General features: G+C 40.7%; 1 protein-coding gene across 3 annotated transcripts in view; it reads right to left on the reverse strand.

The window, feature by feature from the left end:
* Positions 1-9,549: 9,549 nt before the first annotated feature.
* Positions 9,550-15,899, reverse strand: part of Trim9 (E3 ubiquitin-protein ligase Trim9) — a 71,262-nt gene continuing 64,912 nt past the window's right edge. For all 3 annotated transcript variants that reach the window (XM_067357719.1, XM_067357718.1, XM_067357720.1), the window contains 3 exons: positions 14,632-14,770; positions 13,387-13,617; positions 9,550-12,865 (listed from right to left, as the gene is read on the reverse strand). In XM_067357719.1, coding sequence (XP_067213820.1) covers positions 12,537-12,865; positions 13,387-13,617; positions 14,632-14,770 — 699 coding nt within the window. In that variant the 3' untranslated portion in view covers positions 9,550-12,536. The remainder of the gene's footprint in view (positions 12,866-13,386; positions 13,618-14,631; positions 14,771-15,899) is intronic.

Here is a 15,899-nt window from a genome sequence, read left to right on the forward strand (position 1 = left end):
GAGAGAGAGAGAGAGAGAGAAAGCCGGCAGTCGTCTTGTTCGATCCTGCAGTTGAGTAGAGCTCGTTAGATTTTCCCTGTTCGCTTATATCCGCCTTATCCGCGTATCAGCACGATCCTATCCTTTTTTCCCGATCGTTTTGCATCTCGCTAATATGATGCGAACCTTCCTCCTACGCTGTCGTGTCTTTAGAGAGACAGGTACCTTTATATTTATCTGCCTCCGAGACGCAATGTTCGTTATCTCGAACTTTATGTATTTGTATTTAATAAAAAAAAGTAACAAGTTGTAATGATTTTAATCATTGAATAGACTATAACGCTGTTGCAGTAATTAGTGAGAATTAGTGGACAAATAGATTTAACTAAGAGCGAAAACAATTAACTTTGATAAAAAAAGCGTGGAATATATTATTAGACATTTATGGAAACAAGAAGTTCTTTTAATATTTCCTAAAACAATTGATTTTTAGACGATTTTCGTACGGCGTGTAGGTGTACATTTCATTCCGCGCGCTTACGTATATCTGCAGTTTCCATTATTTGAAATCGGACAGACGGTAGATTTTTCATCGATTCGGTGGATCGGCAATAGCAGATATTATTTTATGCTTCATCCACTATCCAGTGTTTTGCATGTAAAACGAAAAGCGCGTCGTCGCGTCGTTCATATGCGACGATCGTTCGATCAGCGCTATTATTTTGCATATGGACCCCCCCCCCCCCTGTCATCAATATACCTACTATTCTCTTGTCGAGCCTAGACGTCACGCTCTGTCTGCCCGAGTCTCTCGAGTCATATTTTTCATCTCGTTCGAGAGATAAAAACGAGATGATCGATATGATCAAAGTTCGCATTACAAAATCGCCGTCAACTACGAGATGAGGATGTTGAGCAGCGAGAACTGAGAGACTGAGAGACCTGCTCGTAGTACCGTCTTTGTGGATCCCGACCCTTCGTGAAACTGTGCTACTCGTTTAAATTTGCATTATCTGATCGTCGGCACGGCTCCACCGTTCCCATTCTCGCCCGCGGATCGATGCGCGTGATTAAGACAAAGATTTGTAAGCCTACGGGAATATAGAGGAGCCAGAGGTAATCAGCTTTTGCGCGAAAGGAGAATCGATCAACGAAATGCGCATCGATAATTCAGCGCACTTATCTGAATATTCAGATTCGAACTGGAATGGCAACCTCAAACTTACCTCAAACTTATACTTCCGAAGAACAAAATATTGCTAATCGATAATCTTTTCGTCAATAACATTGCATTGATTTTGTGATACCTTTCATATCTCATAATTCAATTATACATTTTCACAATTTTAACACAAAATATCTTCTCTTTTATATCCCAGCATTTTATTACTTTTTTCACTGGTTTAATTAATTTGCAGATGTGCAGCATAGCGTACATTTTAAAACGTTGCTCAGTTTCCAAATTCGTAAATAGTAGCCAAATAAATTGCTGCCGCTGCTTTTGATGCATTAACAGGCGTAATTGTAAAATTTCATCGAATCACCGCTTTTGCTCAGCCATTTGTCTCTCATCTCTGCGAGAAATAAGATTATTACGTCCCGTTCTTTCTTTTATCTTCGTATTTTCCTCCTTTCTCAACGTCTACGAACCACATTCTCGATCTCTAAGAGCGTCGTTATTATTCGCATGTCGGCCCCGGATTTTTTAGTTTCCCTTTTCGCGATGGTTCAGCAATGTATCCTACTTATCTGCCTCACGTTCTTCCTCGCAACAGAAAGCACGTCTTAACGTCTTATCGCTCCGTTTCGATGGCGTGTACTTTCTTCTATCCGTATACCTTTCAATAAGAACAACGCCAATGCGGCTGAAATTACATTACGTCGCGAGATGAAAAACGACGAAAAACGCAAAAAGGAGGAAAAGAATGCAGCGGGCTGATTTACTACAAAACACGATTTTCGATATAGTTTGATCACAGTATAGTAAAATATTAATGAAATGTATTTATAAAGGGAAATAATGGCCCTCGGCATAATAACTGATGTACGGTGACATTACTGTTTGCTCGTTAATTAGTTAAATGCATATCCCGAAGTTTCACAAACGTATATTCAGCGACGACACATTATATGTGATTTCGATATGAAAACGTCGGTACAGCAAATTAGGATGACAGTTTATTAACGCCACCGCAATTGCATTGCGGATGATGGCTGAGAAAAGAATGTATCTCTCACCCGGTTTTCAATCAATTAAAATGCTAAAACATTGCTTGCATAATGAACAATAATAATCAAAACAACAACGACAACAATAATCTCTTTACATCTCTGTTATATACAAAGGTAAATAAATTGCAATTTTTCTAAACTGCCTAATTTTTTGTACGTACCACAGAAATATTTCTGAGAGCCGGCACATTTTCTCATAGCGAGTCTTCGCTTGTGTGCCAGGAGTCCATGTACTAACTTTTTGCCGCGTACCTCCCTAGCGTTATTCGCGCTATTTTCCTCGACACTTTCCGCCTGACAAAGTATTGCGGTCCGCAATCAAGAGCTCCCTGTTTCTGTCATACAGAAAATGTTCCGCTGATTGTTTTATGAGATCTTATTAGTACTGTACTCTGCGCGTAATCCTCCCGGGAATAAGATTACAAATAATTACGCCAAATAATATCGCGTCACTGATAATATTCGCTGCGTAATTCCTCTTGGTTTACAACATAAATATTTAAAACGTTAATTGAAGTCAGTAAAGCCAGTGGCGGTGACGACTTGGAACTTGGAAAAAGCAACTTAGCGACGTGATGTTGCTTAATTAAATACTGTTAAGACCTTACTACGCAGTCTTGCGCCGTTCATCTTGCGCAGACATGTTCTCTCCACAAGAACATCGTATTAGAATTTATTTTAATTTATCAGAATAATCGGATTATATATGTATATGCGCGCCAAGAAGCTCGACACAAGTACCATCTCTAGATATATCGTGGAAAATTAGTTTTAACAGGTAAAATATTGTGCCACTTAGTGTTCTCATCAAGAATTCATAAAATTAATGAAAATTATAAAGAGATTGAATGAACTTTAAATCGACTTGTCAACAAATGTTGTCGCTAATATTAAAGTTCGAATTTCTTTCGGTTTCTATAACGGGAAACCACATATACATGCCTATATATGACTCAAGAGACAGGCTAGCTTATAACGTGAAATGTACATTCGGGAACTACAAATTTTCTCGAAAACTGCCTGTAACTTAGCAGGTTAAACTTAATGAAATGAAAACGTATATTACAAGAATAATGGTCACCTCGTGTATGTACTAAATCCGGTGTTATATCTCTAAGGGATATAACTAACCAAATATATATTGCTAATTCCAAGTAACGTTAATCCAACAGAGAATAAATAATGATTTTTGCGTCGCGTATTACATTATTCATATGCATAATCCGCTTTTGTATTCCGTAATAACAAAACCGTATTTTCTGCTATAGCAACATCGTCTCATAAGTATATGTATGTATTACACAATATGTTCATAGATTTTCTATTATTCATTTTTTTCCTTTCAGCAAATAAAACTATTTTTTATTGTAAAAGGAAAAATTTAATATATGACGTTTAATATTACGAAGCAAACCTTCTTAAAATTCAAAAATTTCGATTCCGTTCTTAATAAAGATTAAATTTCCCGTTTCAACTATCGCGCAGTGCTTCTTAATTGTTTCACTAGAACTTTTGATCCATTTCTTCATGCTATTAAGTTTTACATTTATTTCTCTCTGTCATTTTGCTATAAAAAGACGGCACGTTTGGCGGAAGTTATCGCTTCAATCAGAGCTTGAAACAAACGTCATCGAGCAACGGTTAAAAGTATGATAAGTATAACGATATCTATAATTGCAGTGCGCGTGATGAATCGCGTGAAACGTCTTCGGGAAACAATAGCGCACTGCCGGGTGAGCGAAACGGAGTAAATCGAGTCGGCGGGGTGCAATTGACACAAGAGCCACTCGTCTCGTAATGAACTTACGGCGAAACATGCTGATTAACCGGAACAGGACAATTCCCTCGCAAACCGGCACAGTTGCAGCTCTTTGTCTCACGCATCTCACGCTAGATCACGTATAATTGCAGTTTGCAACGGGGCGAATGGAGTTGGCCATTCTATCGCAAACACCGTTGACGGCGTTTAACATAAGGAAAGTTTATCTTGCTTAGTGGCGATACGGTTCAAGTGTTTGCCTTCTCAGCATGTTTATGCAAACACGCCAAATAGCTGTGTATAATAACTTTAGTTAACTCTCGCGGAAATTTGCGGCAAGATAGCTTTTGGGATGAGTCTTTTCCGTAATTCATAGAGCACTTTTTTTTTTGGTAATGGGATATTTTAGAAGCTCGTGATACATACTTCCGTGACTACGAGAGAAAAAGTTTCCTCACAAAGGAAAATTGCGTACCTTCCGTTGTGTCTCGGGAGAGCGTTAGAGCTTTCGTAAAAAATTCTACCCGAAGCGATGCTCTTTTTTGCAACATTTCACAAAGTCTGAAACCCACTTTCCGTACTGCCAATCAAAAATTTCCATTACGCGCCTCGTCCCGAGAGAACTTGACGAACTTGTGACGAAACTTCACACATCCTTCGTTGAAAAATATTACAAGTGTAATTTTTCCTCGGAAAAAACGACATCCTCCTGAGTAATGTATCGATTATGCTTCGCGGCATTTCGGAACATCTACATTTTCTCTCGCGAGATATATATAAAGTTGCATGTTCTTTTACGAAATGTGCCAAATTATTTGTCCCAATATCCAAGACGTATCGATAAACCAGATTCACAATGTTCAGTTTCGTTTTAAAATAAAAATAAATTATTTATCGACTGAAATGAGGATGAATTATACACAAATCAATAAATAAATTTCCGCATCCAAACATATCCGAATTGTAAAAGCAGGAGTAAAATTTCGCTTCGAAATGAATTCATTTAATTACGGTGGATGCGCTTTACGCCAGACAAAACGGTTTAGCGGAAATTTAATTTCAATCAATAGCGCTCCATTGTTCGTTTCTTTCAAGTTTTGTTTCCCTCGCATTGCGAAAATAGTTTCCGCGTTAAAATTAGCTTTTATATAAATCTAATTCTTCCCATTAAAGTTTCTTCGTATTAACCAATGCATCTTCCTTTTAAGATAAATATTACATGCATTGTCTATAAAAGTATAAAAATCTGCTGTTGTATCGCTGTCGCGCAAAATGGCAGTATCTTGTACGCACTCGTGTCATCTTCCGCCAATGCCGATCCAGGCTTTCCATGTTGAAAATGGCGAGAGTGCTCGTTCGCGATCTTTGTCCTTTTTCTTCGGCGTATTGCTCTCGACAAAGTTTTCCAGGCATTCGCACGACGACGCAGTGCTAAGTTCCTCTTGTTCCTACCAGAAGCTTCCGAGTTTCGAGTATACTCGGCGAAGTTTAACCTGTAGCATCGATTTTCCTATTTATGCTTTGATACGGTCACTGCACGAATCCGATGCCGTCTGGCCATTTGTAACCCTATCCATGTAACATATACGTTCGATGCGGTGCGCGTATATCTCGCATTCGATCGCGTAATTACGAACTTCAAAACGTATTGCTTGTCAGATCGAGGAGGATTTATTACGTATAAAATACGTGGTTACCGCAGCGGAAACCGCTGGAAATAATTCCAACTAATAAATAAATCAGATAAAGAAATATGCTTTCAAAAATGCATTCCTTTACAGATCTATGTAATAATTCGAGAAAGAATTTTAAATACCTCACAATAGAAATATCTATTTGTTAGACATTATCCGATTTTTTTACAACTTTGCAAAATTTATGAATCTTAGGATTTAAAATATTTATCTATTAATGCCGAATAATGATTTGTAATGACGTTTATCATTACGATGATTATATATGAACATGTTGCATCATACAGTTAATCTTTTCGGCTTTAATAACGTGCTCTCTGCATTTCATATAGAGTCAAGAACAGACACGAAAAGCGTTGGATTTAATCCGCGTATGCGTAAACGATTAAATAAGATTTACCGGCGGTGCGGTCGAAAAATCATTCGGGTCGCTGCACGCGCCTCGTGCGCGCCGCGCAACGCCGAGCCCGCAATATCGGAGCTTTTAATTGAAAACGCGTGTTACCGTGTTTTCCAGGGATTTCCCGGATTCCGGAATAATAACGCGGCTCATCGGCGCCCGATAATTATTTCGCACTCGACCCGGTTATCGGCTCGAAAATTCGCGCTAATTCCGCTCACGTGGCCCTCTCCACAAATGACGCTCGCTCCATTGGTCGGATCCTCGTTAACCCGGAAATTGCGCCTCGAAACACCGTTTCTCTAATCCCTCTGCCCGCCCGTCCGCCGCACCGGAACGACAATTATCGACGGGAGTAGAAAGGAAGGGTTAATCTAATGGCTCGCGATCTTCGAAAGGCAGTCACCGTAATTGTAATCGGCCGGTCAGCAGCCGACATTTTACCAAATTCCATTTCTCCAAGTGATAACTTGTTGTCCCGGATTATAATTTTATTCTATATTAGTTATTATAATTGTGCGGCAAAAAATTTCAACAAAATTAAATGTACTATAATGTATAGATACTGTTAATTGCGCAAATAAAACGCATATTTATATTCAGTAATCTTTTCTCTCCATCTGTGAGAAAAGAAAGTCTGCGACTTGGACGCGACCAGAGCAGCGACATCATAATCTTAATATATTATTTATCAGACAAGGATGAAAATTTTGTAAAAAGATAATCGTGAAAGATATTTGAGAAATTCAAGTCACAGACGGCCGGGAGTTTCGAGTCTAACGATGTTAATAAAGCGCATTTAAACTTCGCAAATTACGTTGGACGCGCATAGATATATTCCCTGAGATCCTTTGCGATCTTGTAGAGCTTAAAAGCCAGCCATGAGTTTGCCGTCGCGCCGCCGTCGGTTACCGAAAAGCTCCCGTCGTTACTTGCTTAAAATTTCATGGGGCTAACTGTAATAAAAATACCTTCTCGCGAAGAACTTAACTCTTGAAAATAACCGGTTCCTCGAAATCAATAACGCCCGGCAACACATTCGCGAGTATAGTATCGAATTATTATACGAAATTCGCGTTTTTTTTTATTATTATGAAAGCTTTTTACAATTTATATTGAATTTTTAACATTTTAAATGTCAAAGAAATGTTTGCGTTTTCACAGCTAGCATTAAGCAAAACTAATCGCGCTTTTCTAAGCTAACTTTGCGCACATTTCGTTCCGTATCTAAGAAATCCCTCGCTTTAGGAGCTTCCTTGATCCAAGACCGAATCCCTCAGAAGAGATCTCCACGTCTTTTTTCCATCCCTTTCTCTCTTTTTAATAGGCTGACCGGTAGAGGGTACGCATGACCACGCGATTAGGTGACCCTTCTGTACTCTGTGCGCTTCGGCGATCACGCACGAGCGGTAGTCCTGCTTAATCTCGCGGAGATAAATAAGAGATCGTGTGCGGGAGAGGAACAGATCGGCAACAGGAGGGTGGAAACACGTTTCGGCTCTCCTCGTCCCAGGCCAAAACGAGCATCACGTTTTCGCGCTCTACGTCCCGGGAATTCGGACCATTACCAGACGGAGATATTGTACAGCCCGCGGAAAACGATGCTGAATTTACTACAACCGAACAGATGGCCGTCTTTTTTCCCTTTTCGTCCCAATCGTCCAGTCGGACGGCCTACCGCGAACAAAATTAAACGGAAATGTGCGTTTTTCCTTTCTTTCGATCGCTGTCGTTGTCGGTGCGCCTGATACACTAATAACGCGACTGTGCAAGTGAGCCGAATGAACTTTTTTAACGATTGATTAGCTTGAGATTACAACAGAGTAAAAAATTGTGCAAAAACGATTTCATTAACAAAAATTCAAAGAATGTTTTTAAATTTCGAAATTGCGCGAATACTTTTCAAAATTTACGACTATTTTGGATTAAACTTTTTCTTATTATTATTATTAAACTACGTTTTATTATTAAGTCTATTAATTAACAATTCTTAATTAAAAATGTTCCGTGTACAACATAGCAGCCTCTTTTCATATCCGGAATAAATAAGTAGTTGAGGGTAATTCAGTAATTTTAAAGGATATATGAAGGGTTTCGCAATTAGATGCAAAAGTGGAAAAGTTTAACTCGGTGTACGTAATTTACACCGCGGTCGTAGAGGTAATAAAGTTCTGAATTTTTACCAGCATTTCACAGAATCCCTTAAATCCATGCGAAGCGTTTTGAAGAGCACGAGTTTATAGAATGGCGAAATTTAACGAGCACTACTTGTGAACATTTTCGTCGTTACATAAACGCGTACCGTTACAACATGCACGACGTACAACACCACGGACTCTCCCCAAAACTAACTTTCAAGCCTGAGAGCCGCAGTGTACTTTTTCCAAAGAAAAAAGATGAAAAAGTGAAACTTCTATCCTCCAAAATCTCTGCTGCATTATTGTCAATGAGCAAGTAGAATGTACGGACTTACTACTTCCTAGAATCCCGATATCCTTCCGCGGCGTGCTTTGCATCAAATCTGATGAAAGATTATAGGGAATTATTCGCAGCGACTTTCATGAGTTTAAATTACTTCTTGCTTCGACTACTATCGGACGATATGTTGAGATATCACGATAAATATCGAACGTATTTCAATATTTTCGCGTGTGATTTTATCCAAACAGAAAAACGTCATCAGCGGCGTAAATTGTGAAAGTCGCGTCTTGCACTGGCAAAATAACGACCAAAACAAAAACTGAAATCGATTAGTCCCAAGCGCGAAGCCTGCTCCATCCTTTCCCCAATCTCCGAATCGAATCAAGTACCGTGCTTGAACAAACTTACGGTGATATAAAGTAACGCCCAAAGAGGAAAAATAATCCGGTGCAGCAGCCACAGCCGCGATAGCTAATTGCATTCGTTAAAGTGGCCAGACTAGACCACGTTGGTGCTTTCCCTGCAGAACAAGACACGCTCCCTCTTTCTTTCTCTTTCTTTTGAATCATTTTATGTCGCCCCTTGCTTCTTTTTTTCTTTCTCCCCCTCAGCACGCTCTCTGCGCGGTCGGCGGGACTCGTCGCAATTTGCGAGAGTCGGTGCAACGGCGAGAAAACTTTCTGAAAAGGTATTACAAAAGTTTCAGATCAAATGAACAAAAAGCGGCAGAAGAAAATGGCAAAAGCGGTAGGACTAGTGGTGAATTACAGCATAAGGGTATCATTCGTCGGATCTCTTGACTTTCCTTGAGTCTCAAGATTCAAAGGTCCTTATTTTATAGAAAATGTTTCACAATCCTGATCGATATATTATTTTCCATATTAATGATACGTAACATGAAAAAAAAACGTTCTTAAAAATTTTCTCGGTTTATTTCGTGTAGTAGTTTATGTAGGAGGGGATCTCTAAGTGCTTTAATTCACCACAGAAAAGGAACAGAGAAAGAGAGAGAGAGAGAGCGAATAGGGAGAGTCGAGGGAGCGCGATATACGGCACGTCATGCGGGCGTTTTCGTTGCGTTTTATTGATCCGATACAGTCGTAAATGGTACAATCGGTAAGTTCATCGGCGATATAATCGATATAGAGTCATATGTATATATACACGTATGTACATGGCGCTGAAAGGCGTGCGTGCACGCGCGCGCGCGCTCGCAGCAACAATGCAATGCCCGGCGCAGAAATAACGCTGCCGGGTTATGGTTACATCGGAATACAACGAGAAATCGAGCGCATGAACCGAGTCTCCTCCTGTTCTTATGATCATCAAGATGTATATAAAGTCGTACAAAGTCGTAAAAAAGAACTAGACGAATGCGATGGAACGCGGAACGGGGATAAAAGAAGAAGAGTGAGGGGAAGAGGTGGAAGATAAAACGACGGAATGAGGGTAGGCAAACAAAGGGAAGAGATATTGGGATCGGATTTCTATCAAAGACTAGAAAAAACGTATACTCGATTCGTTATTGTACACTAAAGCCGCGGCAGCACTGTTTTATACACCTTATCTGTCTATACGCTTTAATACGGAGCCTTAACGCCTACAACGCGATTACACTTATACGTGTGTCGATATGGATAATAGGTGGACGATCGAGCGATCTGTGTCGATCGCGCGAGCAAGACGAAAAATCGCCCGGAGCGGAACGCTTCGATTCTTCGTCCTGTTGAGATAATTATCGGCCCTACCGTGACCGATCCTCCAACTTCTCGTCGTGGATCGCACCTCGTCAGCGTGCGATCGGAAGCTTAATGCTCTCGCGATTTCGGTCATTAACTATTTCAGCACCGAATTCAATTGAAGGCGCGAAATTCTGCCTCGGTCAATTTAATTCGGTGGATAGAAGAAATACGTTGTTCTCATTCTCCGCGAGACGAATCGACGAATCGTAATTATACTATTTTTACAAATATTTAGGAATTATAAAAGTGTATCCCTTTAAATAATGTTTCCTTCACGTAAAATTAAAAACTGTTTCGTTATAAAAGATATAAATATTCGCAAAAACTTTTCTAGATATTACCTTTACAGTCAAGCTGAGTCCAGATGCGTTCTTTAAAAGTTCGATCATCGAAGATGAACGCATATTATGTGGCGGCAGAGTGCTAAAAAAGTTAATTACGCGATTGATGAAAAGTCACCGTGGACGGTGAGACCGTTCGGTTTCCTTAGTGGCTACTCGCGGGAGCCACCCCCGAAGAAGGCCGCCGGTTCAAGATCCTTCTCGATGCTCTCTGTCAGTTCTCAAGATGCTCTTGGCGCACTCGTTTCTACCATTTTATTCCCCAAAGTAAGAAGTTCCAAGAACCACTGTCCCGCGGGTAGAGTAGTATCGGGAGAGGTAAACGAAGCGATACCTTTTCCCCGCACTTCTTCCTTCATCAAACTCCTGAATTTCGTAAGATTCTTCCCTTATTCGTAACAATTCTGTGGACCTAGACGCGATTTCTCGACCAATTGATCGCTTCTACTCAAACACAGTCCTCGACAAAATTGGTGGTGACGATACTTGGCTATTTGCTAATGGACGTCTCTTTGCTTCCGAAAGTCGTTCCACTTTCGCTTAAGTGTCCGATAATTTCTCCGACAAATACATTCATTTTTAGAGCGTAAATTCGGACACGATGTAGACAGAGTTAAAATTAATTGATTGACCGCAGAAACACCGATCCTTAGCACAATACATTGAGTCTTCAGGAGAGAAAATATTTAAAAAGCATAGAAAAAGATATTTTCTTCGATTTGCTTTTACAGCGCGCGGTATAAATAGAAACGGGCTAATTTTCGGAAAAGGTATCGTTATCCTATTATTAGCCTCTTCGGTCTCCTAATGGGAGAGATTGTTTATGTGTCGCGTGTGCGTGAATTATTTCAGTCTCATTGGTTCTCTGGAAATAAAGGATTCTTCACTTTCTTCGAGTGATTTTAAACTGTGGCTTGTGTCGTAAATATCAACTTGATCGATATTGCCTGTGGTCTCGTTCGGCGGAATTATATTGGTCGTGCCGCCAAAAACGACGAAAAACTAGTCCCAATTCGAATTCGAATTCGAATCTTAATTCCAAGTTTCAGTTTCTCGCGAATCTAAAGAGTCAACCATTAATCCAAAGATTTGTGCCTCTCTCGGAAACCTTCTCGCCGAAGTTTCTGAACCTGTTGAATCGTTATTTCTCGCGGAGCTCGCTTACATTTAGACAAATAGAGGCAAGGCAAACTTTATCCAGATTAATATATCCTCAGGGATATTAAATTTTTTAATCGTAAATGTATAAAATTACGTCCGAGAATTTTCAATTAATTCTCATTTATAATAAACCGCATTATTTTTGAAAATAATTTGTAAACCATTTTCAAATAATTGCAAAATAATTGAAAAGAATATTGCCTCTTAGAGATTCCAAGGAGATCAATCACTATTTTCGTTTCGCCGCATAATTTCGCCAAAGAACCAAAGTTCGCATTAAGATCATCTTACAGCGTCTTGACATTTTGACGGTCGCTGTTACGTATTGGTTTGCACGGCTTCTCTCATATGTCTTTCATATGTCTATCTATTAATGTTAATGTAAATATATCACAGATAAAAAATAATTCTAATGAAAAAGGGATAAAATATTATGAGCTTTATAAGACGAAAGCTTCAATAATTTCGAAATGAAGAGTTTGACGATGGCGTTAGATGTGACTTAGAGACTGGCGCAATTAAACGTTTTGACGCGAAACGTACGACCATCAAAATGTCAAAGCGCACTATTGACGGCGCGTCGCATCAAGCAAAAGCATAAAAATTTAGACTACTATCACTAGTTCTAGTTTTCGGAGAATCTATCGATCAATTAACGTCAACCTCCAACGTCGGACTCTCTTCGACAATCTTCTCCAGTAATTGGCCCGACTCGAAATCCTTGCACCTATCGATGGCGCATGCAGTTGAGCTTAAGGGCGAGCCAATCTCCTGCGGCAGACCCCTCTTAAGGACGTTGAGGTACCCCTAGCTATGGACCATATCGCTGATGTACTCCTCGTGAAGCGCGAGAAGGTGACGCGGCACGTCCAGGGCTGTATGTAAGGTCACCGTGACGCCGCGATTCAGGCTAATCGCCGGATAAAATACGCCGTAGAGATCGCGAAAGGCGATCCCACCCTGCGGTTGATCGTTGACGAAAAAGCGCAGCGTGTGTGTGGTGTCTAAATCGAGAAGCACACCGACGGTCGAACCCTGCTGGACGCCACCCTCTGTCCGCTGAGCGTGACCGCCACCGTGCATGAACCACGACCGCTGGCGATCTATATACATGCTCCAACCTTTGTCGTCTTTACCTGCACAGACAGATGATTCGCGAGATTGCACGTCGCCTGATTTCAGAAATCATCGTAAAATAGTGGAATGTTAAAATGTTGGAAACGAAGTAACTAATTTCAAAGAATTTTGAATATACTGAAAATTGTTAGTGATAGCAATAATAAACGTGATTTGACTGACATATTGGTTTAACATGATGGAACAAATCTTCTCGGTTTTTCTTAAATAAATAATTTTCAACAGACAATCGATTATGGCACATTGCACAACCGCAATCTACGTACTTTCTGATTTCTCTCAAAATAAGAGGCGTTTAGAGGCAAAGCGAAAAAGAGGAAGGGAGGGAAGATGAGAGAGGAGGGAGAAAGAGAGAGACACACGTGTCTCTCGCTTCCGAATTTCTGAACAAACCAGGGATCTCCGGGATGTACTGGGTGGCGCATGAATATTTCATCGGCGCTGGATGAACCTTACATTTTCCTTTTCAGAAGCGAAGGAGAAGGAAGAAAAGAGGAGGACGAACAAGTGACAGACTTACCTAGCATCTGATCGCGCGACACGTCGGCCCGGGCGATGCCGAAGGCCGGATCGGTGTCACTGTGATATCGATCGATCGTCAGCTCCCAATAGTGCACACCCCGCGAGAAGCCGACGCTCGAGAGGACCACGCGATGCTCGTAGCCCTCGCAGGACGCGCTCATCGCGTCCTCGGATACAGACACCTCCTGTGGTACGCCAGCCGCGCCGGTAGCCCACGAAAACCACGCCACTGCGAGAGACCAGAGAGAGAGAGAGTGTTCCACCGCTCCGATTAATATTCCGCGGACTCGAATCCGCAAGCATGTTTAACGAACTACACACGATCGGGGTGCGTTGTATCGAGCGTCGGGTTATCGGGAATTCGACGTCGCCGCCGCACTTGATGTTAATAACGACGTGACAGGATTGTGGAATCTTAATACGTGAGAAGGAATGTGGAAGAGAGGAAAGTCTGATTTTCCGTGCGGCTAAATAATTTAAGAATTTAATATGAGAGTCAACGTGATGCAATTGTGAAATTGGAATGTGAAAGGAAGAATAGGATATTTTATCTTGAATCATTTAACACACTCTTTCACATATGGGATTTGTCGTGATGCGATTGTCCAAGTTTCGCGTTTAACTTCTGCCCAGCGAACTCGAAAAACTGCTACTCGACAAGTTGCGTATGCAAAAAAGATAAACTTTCTCTTCTTTTAACTATAGTTTCATAATATTTCGAAAAAAATATTATATAATTTAGAAGGAAAACTAGTTCGAAAATACGTGCGACAAAATCTGTATAAAAATGAGTGTTGGATGTTTGATCGTGATGTTGCTACTTAAAATTCGCCGTTCAAGATAATTGCACATCTTTCTCTATACTGTATAATTAAAGTATAATTAATATATTTATAATATAACATTGTAATGTAACGAAACTGAATAAAGAAGAAAAGGAAAAGTTTCTGAGAAATTTGCTTTTGAATCTGACGCAAAAATAAAAGTATCTCCTCAGAGTCATTTGTAATTGTCGCCCGTATTATTCCACGCTGCACGATAAACGTTCTATCGCGGCCATTTCTGCGCGTCCACCGTCCATCTCATCGATCACGCGATCGTGCTGCGGAAAAAAAGCACGTACGGCTGGAAAATCGACGTCGCTCACGATCGTTCGTCTTCCACGCGACACCGGCGCCAATTTTCCAGCCGAGACCTCCGCGCGCCTGGCCGAGAAAGTTGTAAAAAAGATGGAGAAACTCACCCTCTGCAGTTTGAAGGCCGATCAGCTCCGAGTATTCGCCCTCACCCGCGCTGTTGAACGCCCGCACCCTGGCATTATACAGCGAGTTGAAGTGTAGCCCATCAACTGTGCAGATGGTCTCCCGGCCACAATATACCTCCTGCAAATCATTACGAAAAATATTCATTAAATTTCTATTAAAGTATTCCAGTATTCTTCCTACCATACCAATAGCCTCTGAAACTCTCTTCGTGTAAAATAATAAATCAATAAAAAATTCAATAAAAATTGTAATCATTAAGAAACTTTCCCAATCACATTTATAAGATATTTACTTTATCAATTGTGTTAAATAATAGTTAAAATAGGATTGAAAAATATCCAACTCGGCTTGAATAAAAGTCTCTTTCACCACGAGTAAGCGTTGACGTAGGTCGTCTCAGTGGTGAACAGATGAGAATGGAGGATAAGCGGAGTTTACCCGTCATGTTGGCTTCTCTAAAAGAACCGTCAAGCTAGCATCGACTGACTAGCCGACAGATAAACATATAAAGCCGAAATACGTTATCAGATTTATATCGAAATAAAATGCACTGTCTTGTAATGCACTGGTGAAAGAGTTTGATTCAAATAATTCTTTTTCGATGGTTGCCTAAATGTATACTAGAATCTGCCAAAACTACACATCTTTCTCAAAATAAAAATTAAAAATTCTTGCATATAAATATAATAAAATTACAGAATAAGTAAATGTGTGTGTAAAAATTAATCTGTGACAAAATTAAAGTGAATCCTTTTCGCGCTTTGTATCCACAAAGTATTGCAGCTTTGTATAATATCTATCGTAAGCTCGAAGAATCCCGCAGAAACTCGGAAGCGAGTGCGAAAGGAAGGACGAGAAAACGGAAACCAGAAACCGGGAAACCTGAGGCGTCGTGCCGCGCAAACGAGCTCGATTTAAATATTAAGCAGAGAAGGATGCGCCGATCCCTCAATGGCCGCCAGGAGGTCCGACGCGATGGGTCGAAGCAAGGGAATGGTCAGGAAGGGCGAGGAAAGCGTTGACTAGGAGGACGATTTATATTCGCGGTATCGCTTCGTTCGTTAACGAGCGCCGTATCGCAACGCCGTCGGGTGCATTATTAACAAAGCATGAAAATTTAGACGCGCGATTTACAAGCCCAGCCTGGAGCACGTTCATGCGAACGGGAATTCATACGCGGCATGGCAACGTACGTGCTATTCTCGATTTTACCGCGGATCTAGCATTACATTCATGGCTCAGGCTA

The sequence above is a fragment of the Linepithema humile genome, chromosome 6 (assembly GCF_040581485.1).
Source record: "Linepithema humile isolate Giens D197 chromosome 6, Lhum_UNIL_v1.0, whole genome shotgun sequence".
Taxonomy (NCBI): domain Eukaryota; kingdom Metazoa; phylum Arthropoda; class Insecta; order Hymenoptera; family Formicidae; genus Linepithema; species Linepithema humile.